The sequence below is a fragment of the Pseudophryne corroboree genome, chromosome 1 (genome assembly GCF_028390025.1).
Source record: "Pseudophryne corroboree isolate aPseCor3 chromosome 1, aPseCor3.hap2, whole genome shotgun sequence".
Lineage (NCBI taxonomy): Eukaryota > Metazoa > Chordata > Amphibia > Anura > Myobatrachidae > Pseudophryne > Pseudophryne corroboree.
In genome coordinates, this window is record NC_086444.1 from 454,768,899 (window position 1) to 454,791,894 (window position 22,996).

Sequence of the window (22,996 nt, forward strand, 5' to 3'; positions counted from 1 at the left end):
AGCTGTGACAGGCAGGTATTGTGTTACCCTAGCAACTCAATATGGAATAAAGTGCTGCACGTACATTACAAACAGCACGGAGGACCCAGCCGAGGTCATAGACCAAAAGATGGATGACATTTTACAATTAAAGTGGGAGTTTCGAAGCAAACACAATCTCACACTCGCTGCTGTGGGTAATGAGCTGACCAGTTGGGTGTCATGGTTGAACCCACAAAATTGGTTCTCGGGCTTAGGAGAATGGGCCCAAGGTATTATTATGGATGTAGGGAAATTTCTTTTGTGTATTCTGGGAGTCGTCATATTGGTTGGCCTGATATTTAGATGCGTTCGGGTTTTAACGAGGTGTAAAGGTAGTACCCGGGTGATGAGTCTGAGGAGCGAGGACACTGTACTAACAACAACTAATTTGATGTATGACCCAACGATAGAGACAATGTTGTGATGACAATGTGATTCCACGGTCCGTTTCTTTCACCCGTTTCTCCTTTGTTTTCCTCCAAGGTACAAAGACATCCGCTTGGAAGAAGAATTTGACAACCTCTTTTATACAGAACATTGATGAACTATGCTACAAGCCCCATTTTCCCTAGTGACTTTAAATTTTACGATAGCCCAAATATTTTAGTGACTAACTTTCTGGACAATGGAAAAACTTTTGCCGTCATTTATAGCAAAAGCATCAGGAGACTACAGTCAACATGTACATCGAGACAAGACACAAGACAAGACCTCAATCGGCAAATGTATATTAAACTCACATAGTTTATGACTGCATTTACCATAATTGCTTCTTATCTTCATTTCTACAACCTTCAGGTAATGACACACAGTCAATAGGGAATATAGGCACAGATATCAGCACTCACATATCCCCCCATTCATGTATCATCAACTAAAATGTGCTCCCCCATTTTGTTACAACTAAAAGCCGAAAAGAGCTCGGTAAAGTTTGACAGCCCATCCACAGACCCTTGATACGGGATAAGAAGGAATTCAAATGTATACTTCGCAATACCTCGAAGCTTGATTTAAGACACGTACGGCACGATGATACATGACTCCTCAAACATGGATTCATACACACATGCTTCTACCATCTCACTAGGTCATACCTTTTTCCCACCTGCTCCTCTCCTCCCTTTACCCAATCATAAAAATAAGAATTTACTTACAGATAATTCTATTTCTCATAGTCCGTAGTGGATGCTGGGGACTCCGAAAGGACCATGGGGAATAGCGGCTCTGCAGGAGACTGGGCACAAAGTAAAAGCTTTAGGACTAGCTGGTGTGCACTGGCTCCTCCCCCTATGACCCTCCTCCAAGCCTCAGTTAGGATACTGTGCCCGGACGAGCGTACACAATAAGGAAGGATTTTGAATCCCGGGTAAGACTCATACCAGCCACACCAATCACACCGTACAACTTGTGATCTGAACCCAGTTAACAGCATGATAACAGAAGGAGCCTCTGAAAAGATGGCTCACAACAACCATAACCCGATTTTTGTAACAATAACTATGTACAAGTAATGCAGACAATCCGCACTTGGGATGGGCGCCCAGCATCCACTACGGACTATGAGAAATAGAATTATCGGTAAGTAAATTCTTATTTTCTCTAACGTCCTAGTGGATGCTGGGGACTCCGAAAGGACCATGGGGATTATACCAAAGCTCCCAAACGGGCGGGAGAGTGCGGATGACTCTGCAGCACCGAATGAGAGAACTCCAGGTCCTCCTCAGCCAGGGTATCAAATTTGTAGAATTTAGCAAACGTGTTTGCCCCTGACCAAGTAGCTGCTCGGCAAAGTTGTAAAGCCGAGACCCCTCGGGCAGCCGCCCAAGATGAGCCCACTTTCCGTGTGGAATGGGCTTTTACAGATTTTGGCTGTGGCAGGCCTGCCACAGAATGTGCAAGCTGAATTGTACTACAAATCCAACGAGCAATCGTCTGCTTAGAAGCAGGAGCACCCAGCTTGTTGGGTGCATACAGGATAAACAGCGAGTCAGATTTTCTGACTCCAGCCGTCCTGGAAACATATATTTTCAGGGCCCTGACTACGTCCAGCAACTTGGAATCCTCCAAGTCCCTAGTAGCCGCAGGCACCACAATAGGTTGGTTTAAGTGAAATGCTGAAACCACCTTAGGGAGAAATTGAGGACGAGTCCTCAATTCTGCCCTGTCCGTATGAAAAATTAGGTAAGGGCTTTTATAGGATAAAGCCGCCAATTCTGATACACGCCTGGCTGAAGCCAGGGCTAACAGCATTACCACTTTCCATGTGAGATATTTCAAGTCCACAGTGGTGAGTGGTTCAAACCAATGTGATTTTAGGAATCCCAACACTACATTGAGATCCCAAGGTGCCACTGGAGGCACAAAAGGAGGCTGTATATGCAGTACTCCCTTGACAAACGTCTGAACTTCAGGAACAGAAGCTAGTTCTTTTTGGAAGAATATCGACAGGGCCGAAATTTGAACCTTAATGGACCCTAATTTGAGGCCCATAGACTGTCCTGTTTGCAGGAAATGCAGGAATCGACCCAGTTGAAATTCCTCCGTAGGGGCCTTCCTGGCCTCGCACCACGCAACATATTTACGCCAAATACGGTGATAATGTTGTACGGTTACATCCTTCCTGGCTTTGATCAGGGTAGGGATGACTTCATCCGGAATGCCTTTTTCCTTCAGGATCCGGCGTTCAACCGCCATGCCGTCAAACGCAGCCGCGGTAAGTCTTGGAACAGACATGGTCCCTGCTGGAGCAGGTCCTGTCTTAGAGGTAGAGGCCACGGGTCTTCCGTGAGCATCTCTTGAATTTCCGGGTACCAAGTCCTTCTTGGCCAATCCGGAGCCACGAGTATAGTCTTTACTCCTCTCCTTCTTATGATTCTCAGTACTTTTGGTATGAGAGGAAGAGGAGGGAACACATACACTGACCGGTACACACCCACGGTGTTACCAGAGCGTCCACAGCTATTGCCTGAGGGTCCCTTGACCTGGAGCAATATCTGTCCAGTCTTTTGTTGAGGCGAGACGCCATCATGTCCACCTTTGGTTTTTCCCAACGGTTTACAATCATGTGGAAGACTTCTGGGTGAAGTCCCCACTCCCCCGGGTGAAGATCGTGTCTGCTGAGGAAGTCTGCTTCCCAGTTGTCCACTCCCGGAATGAACACTGCTGACAGTGCTATCACATGATTTTCCGCCCAGCGAAGAATCCTTGCCACTTCCGTCATTGCCCTCCTGCTTCTTGTGCCGCCCTGTCTGTTTACGTGGGCGACTGCCGTGATGTTGTCCGACTGGATCAATACAGGCTGACCCTGAAGCAGAGGCCTTGCCTGACTTAGGGCATTGTAAATGGCCCTTAGTTCCAGGATATTTATGTGAAGTGACGTTTCCATGCTTGACCACAAGCCCTGGAAATTTTTTCCCTGTGTGACTGCTCCCCAGCCTCTCAGGCTGGCATCCGTGGTCACCAGGACCCAATCCTGAATGCCGAATCTACGGCCCTCTAGGAGATGAGCACTCTGTAACCACCACAGGAGAGACACCCTTGTCCTTGGAGACAGGGTTATCCGCTGATGCATTTGAAGATGTGATCCGGACCATTTGTCTAGCAGATCCAACTGAAAAGTTCTTGCGTGGAATCTGCCGAATGGAATCGCTTCGTAAGAAGCCACCATCTTTCCCAGGACCCTTGTGCACTGATGCACTGACACCTGGCCTGGTCTTAGGAGTTTCCTGACTAGGTCGGATAACTCCCTGGCTTTCTCTTCCGGGAGAAACACCTTTTTCTGTACTGTGTCCAGAATCATCCCTAGGAACAGCAGACGTGTCGTCGGAATCAGCTGCGATTTTGGAATATTTAGAATCCATCCGTGCTGTCGTAGTACTATTTGAGATAGTGCTACTCCGACCTCTAACTGTTCTCTGGACCGTGCCCTTATCAGGAGATCGTCCAAGTAAGGGATAATTAAGACGCCTTTTCTTCGAAGAAGAATCATCATTTCGGCCATTACCTTGGTAAAGACCCAGGGTGCCGTGGACAATCCAAACGGCAGCGTCTGAAACTGATAGTGACAGTTCTGTACCACAAACCTGAGGTACCCTTGGTGAGAAGAGCAAATTGGGACATGGAGGTAAGCATCCTTGATGTCCAGAGACACCATGTAGTCCCCTTCTTCCAGGTTCGCTATCACTGCTCTGAATGACTCCATCTTGAACTTGAACCTTTTTATGTAAGTGTTCAAGGCTTTCAGATTTAAAATGGGTCTCACCGAGCCGTCCGGCTTCGGTACCACAAACAGCGTGGAGTAATACCCCTTTCCCTGTTGTAGGAGGGGTACCTTGATTATCACTTGCTGGGAGTACAGCTTGTGAATGGCTTCCAATACCGCCTCCCTGTCGGGGGTAGACGTTGGTAAAGCAGACTTCAGGAACCGGCGAGGGGGAGACGTCTCGAATTCCAATTTGTACCCCTGAGATACTACCTGCAGGATCCAGGGGTCCACTTGCGAGTGAGCCCACTGCGCGCTGAAATTCTTGAGACGGGCCCCCACCGTGCCTGAGTCCGCTTGTAAGGCCCCAGCGTCATGCTGAGGACTTGGCAGAAGCGGGGGAAGGCTTCTGTTCGTGGGAAGAAGCTGTCTGTTGCAGTCTTTTTCCCCTTCCTCTGCCCCGGGGCAGATATGAGTGGCCTTTTGCCCGCTTGCCCTTATGGGGACGAAAGGACTGAGCCTGAAAAGACGGTATCTTTTTCTGCTGCGAGGTGACTTGGGGTAAAAAGGTGGATTTCCCAGCCGTTGCCGTGGCCACCAGGTCCGATAGACCGCCCCCAAATAACTCCTCCCCTTTATACGGCAATACTTCCATATGCCATTTGGAATCCGCATCCCCTGACCACTGTCGCGTCCATAATCCTCTTCTGGCAGAAATGGACATCGCACTTACTCTTGAAGCCAGAGTGCAAATGTCTCTCTGTGCATCTCGCATATATAGGAATGCATCCTTTAAATGCTCTATAGTCAATAATATATTGTCCCTGTCCAGGGTATCAATATTTTCAGTCAGGGAATCCGACTAAGCCACCCCAGCACTGCACATCCAGGCTGAGGCGATTGCTGGTCGCAGTATAACACCAGTATGTGTGTATATACTTTTAAGGATATTTTCCAGCCTCCTATCTGCTGGCTCCTTTGTTTCCCAACGAGCCCTAACCTCTGGTGGGAAGGGATATAGTGCCAATAATTTTTTAGAAATTAGCAGTTTTTTTGTCGGGGGTAACCCACGCTTCATCACACACTTCATTCAATTCATCTGATTCAGGAAAAACTACGGGTAGTTTTTTCACACCCCACATAATACCCCTTTTTGTGGTACTTGCAGTATCAGAGATGTGCAAAACCTCCTTCATTGCCGTGATCATGTAACGTGTGGCCCTACTGGAAAATACGTTTGTTTCTTCACCGTCGACACTGGAGTCAGTGTCTGTGTCCGTGTCGACCCACTGAGGTAACAGGCGTTTAATAGCCCCTGACGGTGTTTGAGACGCCTGGACAGGCACTAACTGAGCTGCCGGCTGTCTCATGTCGTCAACAGTTTTCTGTAACGTGCCGTCACTGTCACGTAATTCCTTAATTACGGCCATCCATTCAGGTGTCGACTCCCTAGGGGGTGACATCACCATTATAGGCAATTGCTCCGCCTCCACATCATTTTCCTCCTCATACATGTCGACACACACGTACCGACACCCAGCACACACACAGGGAATGCTCTGATAGAGGACAGGACCCACTTAGCCCCTTGGGGAGACAGAGGGAGAGTTTGCCAGCACACACCAGAGCGCTATATATGTATAGGGACAACCTTACAATAAGTGTCTATCCCTTATAGCTGCTTATATCTGTTATTTTTGCCAAATAAGTGCCCCCCTCTCTTTTTTACCCTGTTTCTGTAGTTGCAGGATGCAGGGGAGATTCTGGGAGCCTTCCTACCAGCGGAGCTGTGTGGGAAAAATGGCGCTGTGTGCTGAGGAGATAGGCCCCGCCCCCTTCACGGCGGGCTCTTCTCCCGCTTTTTTTCTGGAAAACTGGCAGGGGTTAAATACATCCATATAGCCCAGGAGCTATATGTGATGTATTTTTTGCCAAATAAGGTAAATTCATTGCTTCCCAGGGCGCCACCCCCAGCGCCCTGCACCCTCAGTGACCGAAGTGTGAAGTGTGCTGAGAGCAATGGCGCACAGCTGCAGTGCTGTGCGCTACCTTATGAAGACAGGAAAGTCTTCTGCCGCCGATTTATGGACCTCTTCTTGCTTCAGCATCTGTAAGGGGGCCGGCGGCGCGGCTCCGGGACCCATCCATGGCTGGGCCTGTGATCGTCCCTCTGGAGCTAATGTCCAGTAGCCTAAGAAGCCCAATCCACTCTGCACGCAGGTGAGTTCGCTTCTTCTCCCCTTAGTCCCTCGATGCAGTGAGCCTGTTGCCAGCAGGTCTCACTGAAAATAAAAAACCTATTTAAACTTTTACTCTAAGCAGCTCAGAAGAGCCACCTAGATTGCACCCTTCTCGTTCGGGCACAAAATCTTAACTGAGGCTTGGAGGAGGGTCATAGGGGGAGGAGCCAGTGCACACCAGCTAGTCCTAAAGCTTTTACTTTGTGCCCAGTCTCCTGCGGAGCCGCTATTCCCCATGGTCCTTTCGGAGTCCCCAGCATCCACTAGGACATTAGAGAAATGGTATTTACATTATGACATATATTTTTCTTTTTTGAACTGTTTTAGGAAGTGGCAGTTATTGATGACTGCCAAAGGGTGGACTGTCAAAGTCGGAAAAATATCATGCTACACGTTGCCATATATCCACCCCATGCGCGTGCCTGCTGCACGTGCACATTCTCTCCCGTGCGTACGGATACTCGCAGCTGCGTGATGGCGCCTCCTCGGCCATGCGCTCGAGCTCGTGGTATGTGCATTTACGGTAGAGTTCGTGTGCGTCTAGCGGGCGACTCAATCGTTAAATAATAAAACCAAATAGTATGTTTTATAGATAATGTTCCCCTTAATAATGACTAAGTTTGTTTAATGTAAAGGGTCGCTGGACAGAGGAATTCCTCTTTGCATGGTACGAAGGGTCAGACAGGGTTTGAGCAGCTGTGTCTGGTACCTAACTAAAGAACATTTTATTAGAAACAATCCGGTGCTGGTTAGGTAAAGATTAATCGCTCCTGCATATAGTTATGGCCATTAGTATTTTCTGGACATTTACTATATTTGCGATTCATTACCCATGCGGCGGGAATCTTCAGATTCCCTCCCACCTGAGCAGTTTGATATAGTCACAGCCCACCTGTTCAAACTAACCTATGACCTTTTGTTATGATGCGAGGAGACATTCCTGTGTCCAATAAACAATGAGATTATAGGTCCCTTTGTAGTGTACTGTACGCAGTGTATATAAGATCAGCCAGCCTGGGCAGCTCTCTCACTCTCCACAAACGGTTTTCATCTTGACTAACTTGGAGCTGCTACCAGAAGCTGCGCAGCGATCGTTCCCAGTGTGTGTAAGTTATTCTCTGTAACCAACTTGTTCTCTGTTTGTATTGGCCATACTCTCTCTCTCTCTCTGTTATAGTATAGGATTGTGACGCTATTGTATATTTCTGTCTAGATATTCTGTTAGAATGATATGTTAGCTTGTAGTGTATGACATGTAAACTGTTTCCCCTTTTCGATATAACTAAAAGCTTGTTAGTAAAGGTGTTGGAACCTTAGCAAGGTATCGTGTGTTTATTATATTGCAGAGGGTAATAGGAGCGTCTCAAACGCTCAAACAGCTTTAGCATTAACAAGGTTAAGCAGCGTTACATCGCTACAGTATTTCAGTACAAGGTTTACAGTATAAGAGTATCCTTTCTGTGTGTTACATTCAAGGTTTACTGATTGTCATCCCGTGAGCGTCTGCGCCGCTCGTGTTCTCCTCGTGGACTCGAGCGTCCGCTACGCTGGTAGCGTAGCATTACGGTAGTCGGCCGCCTATAGCGTGCTCGACACCACGCATTAAGCTGTGAGCGAGCGTGTCGCATGTGCGTCTCGATCACGGCCGAGCGTATGCTACGCTAAGTGCGTACCCTTACGGTACCCCACACGCCAATTGCGTACTGAGTCTCTTACCCATTTATAGTGAATGTTATAAGATAAATAGTTAGCTTTATCAATCTGTAGGCAAAATATTGTGCAAGTCACAAACAACAAATACATAAAGTGAACAAACATCAGTGAAGGATCCACTTGGAAAACAAATTCCACATATAATTAATGAACCATAACAATACTATCAACAAATGCACTCTTCGCCAGGATGCAGTAAAAGCAGTAGAAAGTCTATTGATGGCAGTCACTTCCTGGTGCCATACTCCATGTTACTGCAGATGGTATTTTTTAACAACGGTAAACACAGGAATACCTGAGACACATTGTGAAGATATGAGGCAGGGGCTAAAACTGTATTGATGGCGGTTCAATCTCTAGCGTTTAATGTACTTTTTATTCCTTTTGTTCCATTATCTATCTGGCTTGTGTCACTATTACCCCATGTGCGTGTTCATTTGTTAGCCCATATATTCTGAACTATAATCTTACTCAGGTAAATACAGGTGTGCTGTGACCTGGCACATAGTGCTGTCATGTTATGTTATTTTAGGAGGATGCCATTCTGTGTATGAGGTTACAAGTTATCATTGCAAAGCCTATTGAGTCCATCTATTATCCTTAATCGGTCGCACAGGAAGTAAACATGAGGGACAGGTAATCTCTCTCTGAAGATGCACCTCCACAGGGGACAATCAGGACTTAAACCAATGTCCCTGTCATTGTTCCTTCTGTTTACTTTCCTTTGTTAAACCCTGGACTCTGACAGACAACTCGGAGCCTGACCCAAGCATGTGGTCAGCAGGAGAAGGCCAGCTGTGGGAGGGAGGAAAGATACCTGAAATGGGATCCCACCAATCAGGAACCTGTGCATCCTCTCCAGGTGAGCATGGCATCATGGGCATTTGGAAGGTTATTAAAGAGGTTGCGCGGGTCAGCTCCTCATGTTAGTCGCAGGACTTTGGCTAAGGGGTGATTCTCTGCCGGGGTACCTTGTGGAACGCATCACCAGTGCTGTGTGGACTTATACTAATTTACTCCTGCATGGGCTTACACAAATATTCTCCTGTGGACTAATCTGCTATCACTGCTGTGTGGACTCAGTGATAGTTCTGCTGTGTGGACCTGTTTATCTGTAACTTCTGTGAGGAATTGCTGTGGACCTAAATCCTCTACTGGGACTTACTATCTGGACTGCTACGTGCATATTGTTTCTGGGCTATATTTACTTCTGCTTCCTGTGAATTCTCTACTCGGGTGTGCAGTGAGAAATAAACCATCACTTTGGTTTCATCGACTCTGTGTCTGAGTGATTAGAAGAACCCTGTATCCTCAACACACATAATCAGTCAGCAGTTGTGGCAGAAGCAGGACATGATCCACTACTGTACTGCTACACTTGTATTCTCTGTGGCAGTTAAATAGTTTTATATTACGAGGTGTGGCTATTAAATAATACTGTACTTGTAAAAAATAAACCATAGCGTGCAAGTTAAAAGGGAGTGGGGAAACATTGACCTTAGACAATCCCAAAACTGTTTTGCAGGTTCCACCCCTCTCGCACAAACAGTTTGCTGTCACACAACATTCGAAGTTGTGTTTTCCCAGTGTGTAGAAATATTTAGTTCAAAAGTACAACCTATTCAAATTTGTAGTTAAATTGAAGCCTCTGCAGGACCCTGATCACCTTCTCCCTAATCCACCCTCTCACCAGGACACACTGTATTCTGGCGTTTGGATGGCTCCAGTCTCTCCTTATGGGGAGTTTGTAAAACCTGTGACAAACCACATCTCTACCACCTCTCACCCACATCTTCAGTCGCAGCCTGGGGTGATCCCAGTGACGGCTCTACACTGGCTGGTCATCGTTTGACATATTTCAACCTTGTTACAATTGTTTTCGTTTATGGTCGGCTTCCCAAGCACCTGTGGTCTACCTGGCAACTTAACTTACTCCTACTGTAGTTGCTTTACTTTTGTTTTATGGTCTCCTAGACACTGTACCTTGACGTGAATATTTTCCATCTGTGTTTACACCAACATGATTTAACAGTTTGATAGGTACTGTTGCTTAATACGGCGATACTTGCTTACGCGTTATTTCTCATTCTTTATTACATTATTTCCTTGAACAAGTTGTGCCTGTGTACTGCTCTTGCTCCCTTTTTTCTTTGTACTCACCTGCTTACTATATTAGCCGCCAACAATTCAATGGTGTGATATTTGGCGCATGTTATTTTATAGGTATTCTATATAGTTTGCTATAGTGGATTTTAGTCCTATTTTCTTGTTGCCTCGACCCTGATGGTGCAGTTCCAGTACAGTTTATTCCCCCAACACTTTACTATGTATCATCCTAATATAATCTAGAGGATGAAAACAGGGGTAATTATAGTATCAGTCTTGTTATTTAATAGCCACTAGATTGCAAGAATTTAGCAATATTCTGGAAATTCTTTATTACCACACTCTTCCTACCATGTGCTTTAACTCATTTGCTATAAGGATTATTACCCTAGCTTTAATTTCTTATTTATGAAGATGTAGGCCATACTATGCAAGTGAGGAATCCATATTGGAATGTCTGATGAAGGAGACTGTGGTAGAACCAGTGACAAGTGGTCGAGCATAAAAAAAATATACAAATAATTCTCATACTCTATAGTTGATGGCTACTGACACATAATTCACACTAGTCTTCAATAAATTCTACATGCAACATTATGGCGCGTTGTTTTGTTCCCAAAAAAATGTGAAGAACAAATTTTAAGTCTTAACAGAAGAGGTCACTTTTATTGCCTTAGGTTGAATGCAACAGACATGGCCTTGTGGCAAAGTTAATTCATTACACTCAACTCCAGCACTGAAGTTGAGACTCATACCACTTTAAAAAACTGATAAAGTACAGTCCTAAACAGCAGGTCATGTACAGTCTTCTGAGTCCAATGTGAAACTCCAACTATAAACTGCAACGTGAACAGAACTTGAAAGCATCCTGTGAGTTTTTCCTGAGGTAAAAAAAAACATGGAGGTATAAGATTAGGCACTTAAAAATTCAAAATGAACTTACCTAAGAAGAGACAGAGCAAGAGAAAGAGGAAAATTGTGAAAACCAGCAAAAGCAAGATAGTGATAGAGAGAAAGCAAGAGCATTTGAAGTAGAGAGAACACAAGAGATGAACAGAATTATTGAGAAAACTCACTGAAACATGTTAGGATGCTCCTCACGCTAAACTTAGAACCGATCGAAGTTTTGAAGACGTTTCAGCAGGAAGTGACATCACAGCATTCCAAAAATCCTGAGGGAAACTCTGTGCCATGGTTCTCAATAGCACAAGTAAAATATCCTCTGTCTCTGCCAAAATTACATGAAAGAATAAACAAAAGAAAACAAAACATACAACAGAAATTTCAGAATCTTACAACATATACAATGTGAGAACGCAAAAAATTACAGCTCAACACAATGGTGGAATTCCAGGCACTCCTGTCAGGTGGCACAGATCAGAGGTTCTCAAACTCGGTCCTCAAGGCACCCTAACAGTCCAGGTTTTAAGGCTAATCAAGCTTGGGCACAGGTGAATTAATTAGTACCTCAGTCATTTTGATTTATATGTACTCGGCCATGGATAGCCTTAAAACCTAGACCAGGCATGTCCATACTGCGGCCCTCCAGCTGTTGAGAAACTACACATCCCAGCATGCCCTGACACAGCTTTAGCATTCTCTGACAGCAAAACTGTGTCAAGGCATGCTGGTATATGCAGTTTCACAAAAGCTGGCGGGCCGCAGTTTGGACATGCCTGACCTAGACCGTTAGGGTGCCTTGAGCACAGAGTTGGGAACCACTGTGATAAATCCTTTAATAACCACTACCTCCGCCCTGCTGATCACTGCAGCAGCGGTTATAGATGGATCTATCTATCTATCTATCTATCTATCTGTGAGGTGTTTCTGGGCAGCCAAACTCGCTTGCTGGAGGCTGCCTGGTAAAGTAAAGTTTTTCTTTTTATTGAGACATGCACGGGTGATGTTATATGCTGCACCACTGACAAAGGAGCCAGCTGCAGCACAAAGAGGAGCAGTTCAGCGACCAGGAGGCACAGGAGAAGGTGAGTGTCTGTGGGCTGCAGGGGGCTGGAGCAACAGAAGGGGTCTGGCTGGAAAGGCAGAAGGGGGGCTGGAGATACAGAAACATGGGGGAGAATGTATAGGAAATGGTAGGATTACTGGCACATTACTTCCTCCTATGTCCCCTCATCAAAAAACAAATGGTCTATTTATATTAATAATTGTACCTGGCTTAATTTCTTTAGTCCCCAATACATGACCAAATATTCTAGTAAGGTCATTAATGTGTGCGGCAACCTGCATTAAAGAAACATAGATTACATATAGCCATAAATTAAGTATAGATGTAAGAAATGAGGATGGCACTTCTCATCCGTTGCAGTCATCATTTTCCAACAAAGGTTTATGGGCACAAATTTGTCACAAGTTAAATTAACTACCCAGCTTCTCACAGAACCATTTAAGTAAATACATGTAACTATATAAATATATTTTGTTACTTTGTGTACCTTGTTTTTTCCTCTATTGCCCGGTACAGAAGTAGTGTCATTTGTGGCACCGTATAAATAAATGGCAACAATAATAGGATGAATCAGCCAGTGAATGAACACTACCAGAGAATGAACATTTTCAGATTTAAAGGGGGAGATTCAAACGTATGAAAAGTCGGTTGGGTGTCTGTGTTTTCCTGTCTATTAGATAGGAAAAAACAGACTCCCAACTGACTTTTCAAACATTTGAATTTCCCCCAAAGTACTAAAGCAATCTTACATTTTCTCAGGTAATCATAACAAGTGTCTCATTTTATGCTTTGAAGCCTTAGTTAGATTCTGATTTGATCCTGAACTCACATGACCTGGTTGCAAATGGATTTCTATTTCTGGTTTGAACAAGTCTGAACTACTTTTCCCTCAAAATAATAAGGTAATTTACTGCCTAATTTGTACTGAATCTTTATAAAATAACAATTTACAGTGTTTATAGCTCAATACATATGGGTAAAGGCTTTAAAATGGTTCATATTTGATACTCTGAGATGAAAAACTATGTGTACGGTCTTGGACAAAGTAAGACAGTACATTTACTGGAGGACCGCATCAGGGGTTTTTTTGTTTGTTTGTTTTTAGTAAAGGACAAATTGTTCTTTTATTGAGTTTTTACAGATTGGTGATTGTTCCTAAAAACCCAGGTTAATTTGGGTTAGTTTATAATAACAAATAAAAAAAACAAAAACATAATATCACATGTAGCCAGGTATTGAACATGCGGGAGGACACCGGCACAGGGCTAGTCTGCCCCGCATGTCTGGCCCTGCCCCCACCCCAAAGTGCAAAAGCATCGCACGGCGGCAATGCTTTTGCACCCAGCGAGTAGCTCCCTACCTGCGCAGCTCCTGCACTCTGGCAGGTAGCTACCCGCCACGTCCCGTGTCACAGCGTCTGCGTGTGACGTCACGCAGCCGCCGCTGTCTTTCTCCCCCAACGGTCCAGACATGCCTCCATTGTCCAGACCGCCCTCCGCCAACAGCATGCCCCCTCCAGCTCCTGCCTGTCAATCAGGCAGAGGCGACTGCAGCCCAGAGATGCTTTTAGCATCTCACTGGGCTCCAGGGGTGCGAACTCCAAAAAAAAAATTCAGACTGCGATCGCTGGCACTACAGCAATGCAGTCTGATTACCCCCAAAGTTTTTCTTTGTGTTCAATGACTGGTTGATATTTGTTCATTTACTTGGTCATATTTTCCCAGATATTTTAAAATGTTACAGAGGCCTATTCCTTTAAAAAAAAAAAAAAAAAAAAAGATGGACCTTGGGGACTAATATTTGGCCAAAGTCTACAAGCGGGTTCAGTATTATTTCCTGGTAGTCAGCATGCCGGAGGTCACAATACGGACGCCAGAATCCAGATATCTGAAATCCCTCCAGGGGGAAGGGTATGTTCCCCCTGTCTCCTACCCCCCTGTTCCCACAGCCCAACTCTAACCCTCCCCCCCCAGTGGTGCCCAACCCTCACCCCCCTCCCCGCAGCCTAACCCTATCCTCCCCCCTACCCCCAGCCCAAACCTGCCTGCTTTACTTGCGTTCGGGATGTCAGCTGTCGGAATTCCGGCATCGGTGTCCTGACGGGTGTTGGGATTCCGGCGTCTGGGGACTCAGACTACCGGGATCCTGACAGCCGGCATTTTAATCGCATCCTCACAAGGATTTAGGTACCGCGAAGAAGTGTCTGTTGCTTTATAAGTGGCACTCGAAAGATGGGTACACACTATATGATGTAACAAATGATGGGACAGTCATTTTAATGTCACCAAATCACACAATGCATGACATAGCTTATACACACTATGCAATCTTCCCAACGATGGCACAATAAACCGTGTCATTGCTCCTGCAAACTATGGGCCTGATTCAGATGTGGATGGAGGTGCTGTCACTGCTGCTTGCATGGAAGCATGATCAATAGCACTAATATGTTAATGCAACATGAGGCGTCCGATATAAGTAGATGCCCCCTGCTTGCATGAGTGTCCTGAGCTGTGTGCCACCACAACAAAGAGGCCAGGAAGTCTCTATCTTCAAATGGAGATGCTTGCCTAGTCACTCCACCAAAACAAAGGCGACACGCTGCTTCTGTTCCCTCCTCAGCCCTAAATGGCAGTGAACTGTTAATCGCCGACAGTCTGCAGCCGTAGTTGCAAACCCGCACTGAACACGGGTCCGGCGCATGCGCAAAATACAGAACATTGGTACTTTGCGCTATGCACAACACCTCCGTTCACATCTGAATCAGGCGCCATGTACGTATATACTATACAACGTGCACCTCATCCTACATCGCATTCTACCATTTGACGTGCAGCATATCAGATGCGACTATTTGATGAATGATGGCTGAAAATGACGCATTGGGGGTACACACTATAAGATGGTCGTGACTATCCACCTTGAAACCAAGACATTTTTTTTCACATCATTTGCCATTACATCACCAAAATAGAAATCTTACTTTGATTTGAAAAATATAGGTAAAAAAAAAATAAAAAAAAAAGACTACATAAAACAAAACAAGAACAAGCAAAGAAGCAGCCATATTGACACATCTAAAAAGTGGAATTAGGGGGGGGGGGGGAGAAGGTAAACCTGTGTCAAAGGCAAGCTCAAAAATCCAAGAAACCTAAAACTTGAACTTCAAACATCAACTGACTGATGAATTCTCACTATCTGAGTCAAGTGGTGACACTTAGGGGGGGGGGGGGGGGGGGTAAGCAGATAGCAATGGGTGTTCAACGGAGCAATTCAATTCATGATGGGATCAGGCACGAATGCCTGGGGTGCCCACATTTCTGCTTGCAGCTTCCTGAGGTGGTAAGCAGCAATGTGCGAAAGGTCCGTGGTTTGGTACTCTTAAAGGACTTCAGACTGGTTTAGCCGCTATATGCAGGTAAACCCAGTGCTTTTGAGGCGACAAGTGCGATAATTAATGGGCATCCAAAACAACTGAATTGCTCTGTCGGCCTTCGACTCCTTATTGCTGCGCTCAAAACAATTGAATTTCCACATGAAAATGTAAGTGAGAACTCTAATAAAGATAATATAAATAGAGGCCAACATTTGTTCAAAACGTCATATATTAAGGACTATGTTATTGTAGAATAAGAGGGGAAGTTTATCCAGGAATAGTGCAAGAAAATCCATAACCAAGTTGAAGTAACTAGGTAAGCACCATGACCATGTTAAGCGTGACTTCTTAATAATGGCCCTAGAAACAGGACAGGATATGGTACAACAATAACATGGTGAAGAGAAAAATAATCACTTTAAGTATAACTGGTTCCAGCAGATATGAATTATACAGAATTCCAAAAATCGTTAAATATAGATAAATAGATGCTTAAAAGAACTTAAACATCAAATTATCTCTTTCTCCAATTAGTATTAATCTACTTGTAGTATCTTGTATGTTGATATAACATACTACCTATATAAGCCGACATGTTGCCTTTTAGTAACGTAAGGTACAGTGTTCATTCACTGGTCTTGCATATTTATTTACCAGCTTTGTGTGTTCAGTCAGGAGTAATTTCTGCACCTCCCTTTTTTTTGTTGTTTTAAACTTCTAACCATTACTGCAGTCACTTTCTTCAAAAAGTACACACATTACAAACGGAGTTTATGTTGTATCTGCTACATACACCATCCTCTTAAACAGTAGAACTCCCTTAACTGTTTATTCGGGTTCAGTGTGAAATAACGGAGGCCGGGATGGCGGCCATCAGTATACCGTCAGTGGCATCCCAGGAACCAGTATTCCGGCAGCGGAGCGATCGCTAGAAAGCCCCTTGCGGGCTTGCTACACTATGGCTACGCTATGGCCACGGTGGCTTGCTGTGCTCGCCACAGGTTATATTCTCCCTCTGTGGGTGTTGTGGATAAAGGGAGAATAGCTTGGTATTCCGGGGCGGCATTTCACCTCTAGTCGGGATTCCGGTGTCTGCATTGAGACCTCTGGGATCCCGACTAGCAGTTTTGTAACCGCTTCCCGTTCATTCACTGGATGATTCCCCCTAATGTTCCATACAAATATAAGCAGCACTTGGTAAATAGCAAGATAATAGTATTACCTCAATATAGTTTAATAATTAATTTCAGCTGTATAAAGAAAGTGTAGTTGTCAATAATTGGAAATACAGTACATGGAATTGCAAGAATACTGGAACACATTAGCACCAACTTGGTATCTGATCCCGTTTTTTAATCATTATTTAAACTTAAACTTTGCAGTGACACACAGCATACAAATCAAATGGCAGATCATACAGATGTGTCTGCATAAAATGATTGCTGCAGTCGCGCCAAACATCCAATTTAGGCATACCAGGTCCCATATAACGGCTTGTGCTGAGCACCTTTTTCACTGTGTGTGTCTTAATCGCAATGTGATAAAACCACTTCATGAGACTGCACTGATTCATTTAATATGTGACATTTGTATACCTGTGTGCGACTGAGTCTGAACCAGTATACGAAGTGCTACTATGCAGCAGCTGCGGATTTTATTTCTGTACCAAGTTCCAATGTGATTCCTATACAGACTCAGTCGCACACAGATATAAAAGTGTTGCATATCCAATTAATCAGTGAAGTCTCATAAAGTGGTTTTGTTGCATGACATTGCTATTGAAAAAGATGCTACACTGCTCGGTGCAGCTCACTTGCACCAGGCATAGAATGACAATATGGCAAATTGAGGACAGATGTATGAGGAAATATCTGTACGTGTACAAATCATGCAAGTACAATTAAAAGGTACCAAAAATACTAGTCCAGTGGTTCTCAAACTTTTTTGAATCACGACGCCCTTGAGTATCAAAGTTTTTTTCAAGACACCCCTAGGCCAAAAGTTTCTTATTGAGAAATGTAAAAAGAAATATTAAATTAAGTAAATTGTGTTTATACAGCAGGTCATCCTTAGGGTCAGTTATATGGTGGGGGAGAAGATTTGCTTCTGTTTGTCCACATATTTTATGATTGCCAGCCACCAGCACTGGTTTTTCCTATTACATTGACCATAAATAATTATACTTGGCCCTGGACAACAAATCCAAGGGACCCCTGCAAGTGTTCCTAGGTACCCCAGGGTGCCACGGCACACAGTTTGAGAACCACTGTTCTAGTCAATTAAAAAATTAGCAACTTAAGCATAAAAAACAAATTGCACATACTGTAGACATGTTAAATAAAAACGTATTGAACACATGACACATAGGGCAGATAGGGCCATGCCATTATAATCTACAGCCGGTTTTTAATTTCCCAATGTTTGCCTAACAATTCAAATGTCTATATTTAATGAATGACTGGGGCTATTTGAATAACGACAACTGTTTGCACAGCTAGCCTGGTGAAGTGTACATGTGTGCGGTAACAGCGGTTACAATGCCAGTGCCTTTCTGACTCTCCTCACTCAGCTGTGTTTTTAAACTACGGAGAATAAAGACATTTGTGTTCCAGGAAGCTGGTGTTGGCGATACTTGGACGGCCACATGTATTTACTTAACTGATAGTTTATTTATATTACCTGTAGTGATGAATGACTGTTTAAAAGCATTTGCTACCATACTAATCTCAAACCTGACATGACTAGCTGTAGTACACTGTATGTTCATGCTGTCGGAGGTGTCACTAGCCTGGGTGGAAGGTAGCAATGTGACACTGACAAATTATGCAGCTCTTCCACATTTCCATGGTACACAGTACCTGCGTGACTGGCTTTGTGAGATCTTATAAAAGTACCTGTGATGGGTTATTCTCATACAGGAATGCAATGCATTTAAACACTATATAGTTCTCCTCAAAATCTTCCTTTAGTGGCAGAGAGCGGAGCATCACTGGAAATACCTAGAATGGGTTAAAGCAGACCGTTAGGAACTATTCAAACAATAATGATGAGCTGCGGGGGGAAGAGGGGGGGGGGGGGGTTATGGGGGGTAATAGGGTACGTATTTGTAAAACTGCAGATTTGTCTGTGATTTTAATGCTGGTTTTAAAGCAGGAAAATAAAGAAATCACAGACAAATCTACACTTTTACAATCTTGCACCGTATTATTTCCTCCAGTACAAACATTCTGTGATTGAGAGAAACGAGGCTACATGGGCAAACTCAAACGTTTTAAGGGCAGGGTTATCCAGTAGAAGGTGGGGGATGCTATTCTTTATCCTGTAATGTATAATGTGTGCAGCATACATAATCCTCTACCTGTTCCACAGGTACACCTGCTGGGTGACTCAAGATCATCCGACTCACTGCCCCACAAACATTGTCTAGAGCTTGTGCGTTCTTCTCAGAGCTGATTATGGAGGACAGAACAGAAAGCAGCTTGGGGTAATGTCTTCAGATGTGTTAAGGAAAAGTATTTGATATAAGAGGAGAGGTAGCAAGTCTCGGACAAAGACAAAACCTGAAATATATGTGATATATATATATATATATATATATATATATATATATATATATATATATATATAGCGCATAGGTACTGGTAAGCAGTGCATCCAGTGGGAAGGAAGCACCTTCAACGTTACTATACTGCTTTCTAACTAGATAATGCTGCTGTTCCCAACAAGGCCGTGCTGTAATTAGCTGGCCTCCGTGAAGGACAAAAATCCATTCCTTATAGTTCCAAAAACAGTGTAAAGAATTAATTTAAATGTGTTATTAGTGGAAACAGTTGATAGCCTTGTCCCATGCTATGCTTTCCACATACTGTACCTGACTTTGAGCTCTTTATGAGAAATAGGGTGATTGCCTCTATATAGAAGCAACTTCCACTGAAACGATAACCCTCATTCAACAGTCAGGTCCTTACATATATAAATTACCATATGTTCATAGGGAACAAAGTCTAGGACAGAGGGACGTTCCTTGCGCTAAAGTCCCTGGTCTAGGACTGGGTTCTGTTGATTTAGATATGTTCACACGTACTAACAGATATTTTTTTTTTTTTTAGATTTTCTAGAAAATGGTCATGGCATAGGAGTCACTTCAACAAAAACAAAAACCGGTAAGAGTAAGAGGAGAGTACAAGTAAACAGCATGAACACAGACGTTATTCAGGATACTTATGCATGGCTCCGCCCCCGTGCTCTGCCAGGACGCCAAGTCCATACACAGAATTACTTCGGACTTCATCATCTTCATCATGAGCTCCTGAGATCAGTGCAGGAAGTAACTGGGGTACAAACTGCACAGTTGCCCCACGCAGGCCTACTATGGATTCAGCCAGAATGCCTCCAGCAAATGACTTCTCAGCAGGAGTGCAACTGGACTTCTGTGTGGAAAAGAACATTTACAGCAATTCTAAATGGGTATCACACAGTTTTAAAGCTTTAAAACAAAAAGGAACATTAAACCAAAATCATGGCGTCAAGGATATAACCAATGAATTACTGTTTAGCTTTTAAATAGGATGTACACCTTCAAACACACCTTATGTGTAGCAGTCACGTGTACTTTCCCTCGTTCTATCCTAAAGTCTCGGATAAAAACGGACATAAATCCCAAATAGCTGCAGGGAAATAAGTGCTTTGATCATTCTTTGTGTCGCCATTACTACACCCCTACTCTTCGGCTCCCTGGTTTGTAAATTCAAATGTTAAAATTCCCTTTAAAAGTTTATAATACTTACTTGAGCTTTTGGAGAAAAATGTGAAAGTTCCCCAAGATACTACAACTCACTCTATACCCCAGTGTATCTAGTGTGCACCATAGCATGGCTTGCAAAATGGCATTCAGATTGCACACGTAAAAGCATACCACTTCTCTTACCATTTTATTAAGCAGCAGAGGAAGAAAACCAGCAAAGTATGGAGCGAATGTTGCACCCCCAACTGCAGTAGCCACCAGAGGAATTCCCTCTCCTGCATATTCCACCAGCATTGCATCCATCTCCGCCTGTGAGTAAAACACTGTGTAAACACGTTCTCCTTCTCTAGGCATATAGAGGGTAAGGTAAAATGTCATACACTTTTGCATGTGGGGATAAGCAGTTGATACTAAGATTAAATAGCAACATGTACAAGTGTGGCTACATGATATTGTACTGATCTTCTTATAAATATTATCTGACCTGTGTGAGGTTACAATTCAGTCAGAAGGTTCTCCTTCAGTTTAGTGCTACAAAATGTCTCTGGTTATTTATAGAGTACAATTAATATAAGTTCTATGCATATTATAAAACAAAGACGTTCTGTGACATAAGGATTGAGGCTACAGGTATTTTGGCTGACTAGGAATTCCCAGGAATGAGCAGGCACATGGAGGTCCTTCCTAACAGACACCCAGATTTCTAAATGTTATGACAGACATGAAGACGTTTCTGTATCCGCGCCATAGCTTCAATAACAGGGATGGTAAGGCCCTTACACTGAATAATGGTTTCAATAGCTAAAAATGTCTTCTTGTCTAACCTACTATAAAATCCAATGAATCAGCAAAGGAAAGCAAGTTGATGGACCGGCATGGCTATGGAACTCAACAATTCGATGAGGCACTTCATCTGGTGGTGGCACTATAAGGGGTAGCCTGCAACTTAGTCGTGCCACTAATACAGATATTTGCAGGACCACAGGATCTGCATAGGAGTTCATAATTACTTAGGGATAGAGAGATACACTTTTGTTGATTTTTTTTAAAAGAAAGTCTGCTTTTTAGAAGTCTGTAGATATCCGCTCATCATCTAAAAGAGGTGGCCATCAGAGAGATAGATGGATGGGACGCAAGTTACCTAAGAGACCTGTTCAATAACCAGAGAAGTGCATTTTGAATAAAGCGCATTTGGAATTGTGTGTAAGACATTACTGTCAGAGAAGGGCTAGACAGATGTAGGAATATGAGCTCCCACCGTGATGATCATCTTTGGATCAAAAGTAAGGTCCAGGAATATGATAAAAGTTGATGCAGGTACTGAAAATATGTACCATTTATGATTCAATTATATGTTTCCAGGAGCTGTACAATAAAATTGAGATGGGGATTTAGCATCTTCCTTGATCGGGTCTTCACAAGAATCTTGTCTAGATGGAACAATCAAAAGTCCTGACAATGAAGAAACAATGACATAGATGCCATGACTGTGGAGAAGATCCACAGAGCGTACAAATAGCTACAAGGGAGCAAAAAATCTTGGTGAGAAAAGAGAAAGGGGTGGTGCCATAGGGGAACACCATGTAGTTATCCCGGATATCTGCTGCACCAGAAATTCTCTTTCCTGCATGGCCTCAATCACTGACTGAAGCAACACTATATTGAAATGCTCCCATGGAAGAAATATACAGAGCGTCTTACGACTTAGCATGAGGTAGAATAAATTGTGCTGACAGGCACAGAAAAACACAATTATACATCAATACATGAGATAACATGGGATAACAATTAAACACAAAAGATACACCAAGGGCAAGGTAGAGATTGGAAGAGACTAATTGGCCCTACACACTTTATAGACCTAAATGAACGATATGAACGTTCTCGTTCATTAATGAACGAGAACTCGTTCATATCAATCAGTGTGTAGGCACCAATGATGAGCGCCCCCGTTCATCGTTGGTGCCAGGTCGCTTATACTTGCATGCCAATATGGACAATCTCGTCCATATTAGCAAGCAGGGCTATGGGGCCGGGTGACAGGGTGAGTGAAGAAACTTCACTCCCCGCGTCACTATCCCCCATGCCGCCGGGTCGCCCGTTGGCCACCTCGGCGGCCAATCGCTAATGTGTAGGGCTCATAAGATTCAGACTCTACCTCCATGTTTCCTGGTGGCAGGCTTTTAAAAAACCCTGTGATGCGTTCATCTTAAACACATCTGAAACATATTGTATTAATGAAAGAAACAACCCCAAGAAGGGAGGGACAGAGGGAAAAGGGTGGTGACAGGGATGGGAGGTGCAGCAAAGCTGAAAAAGTGCACAACATTGTGTCCACATCAGCTTTACTTTAGGTAGTCAAGGGTCCACTTGACTCACAACTGAAGCAAATATAGGGGTGCACGAATAACTCCTTGTCACGCTTAATAGGATGTAAAAGGATGTCTCTAAACTGTGTAAAAAATAAAAAGGGCTAAAAAAACAAGCACAGAAGGGTATATCATGCTACACTAAATAACAGTAATGACTGCGCAAGATCTTCACAGTAACAGGCACTTTCACAAAAATGTTTTGTTCCTGACTTTCCCACTTAGAGCACTAATGGAGTCACCTGGGCTGAATTAATGAC

The 22,996-nt window shown here is 43.8% G+C and overlaps 1 protein-coding gene across 2 annotated transcripts in view; it reads right to left on the reverse strand.

Annotated features, from left to right (window-relative positions):
* Window positions 1-10,918: 10,918 nt before the first annotated feature.
* The window catches only part of IPO4 (importin 4), a 272,271-nt gene continuing 260,193 nt past the window's right edge, over window positions 10,919-22,996 (reverse strand). For both annotated transcript variants that reach the window (XM_063913651.1, XM_063913652.1), the window contains 7 exons: window positions 20,551-20,676; window positions 19,845-20,053; window positions 18,982-19,114; window positions 18,518-18,622; window positions 12,453-12,522; window positions 11,358-11,509; window positions 10,919-11,162 (listed from right to left, as the gene is read on the reverse strand). In XM_063913651.1, coding sequence (XP_063769721.1) covers window positions 11,379-11,509; window positions 12,453-12,522; window positions 18,518-18,622; window positions 18,982-19,114; window positions 19,845-20,053; window positions 20,551-20,676 — 774 coding nt within the window. In that variant the 3' untranslated portion in view covers window positions 10,919-11,162; window positions 11,358-11,378. The remainder of the gene's footprint in view (window positions 11,163-11,357; window positions 11,510-12,452; window positions 12,523-18,517; window positions 18,623-18,981; window positions 19,115-19,844; window positions 20,054-20,550; window positions 20,677-22,996) is intronic.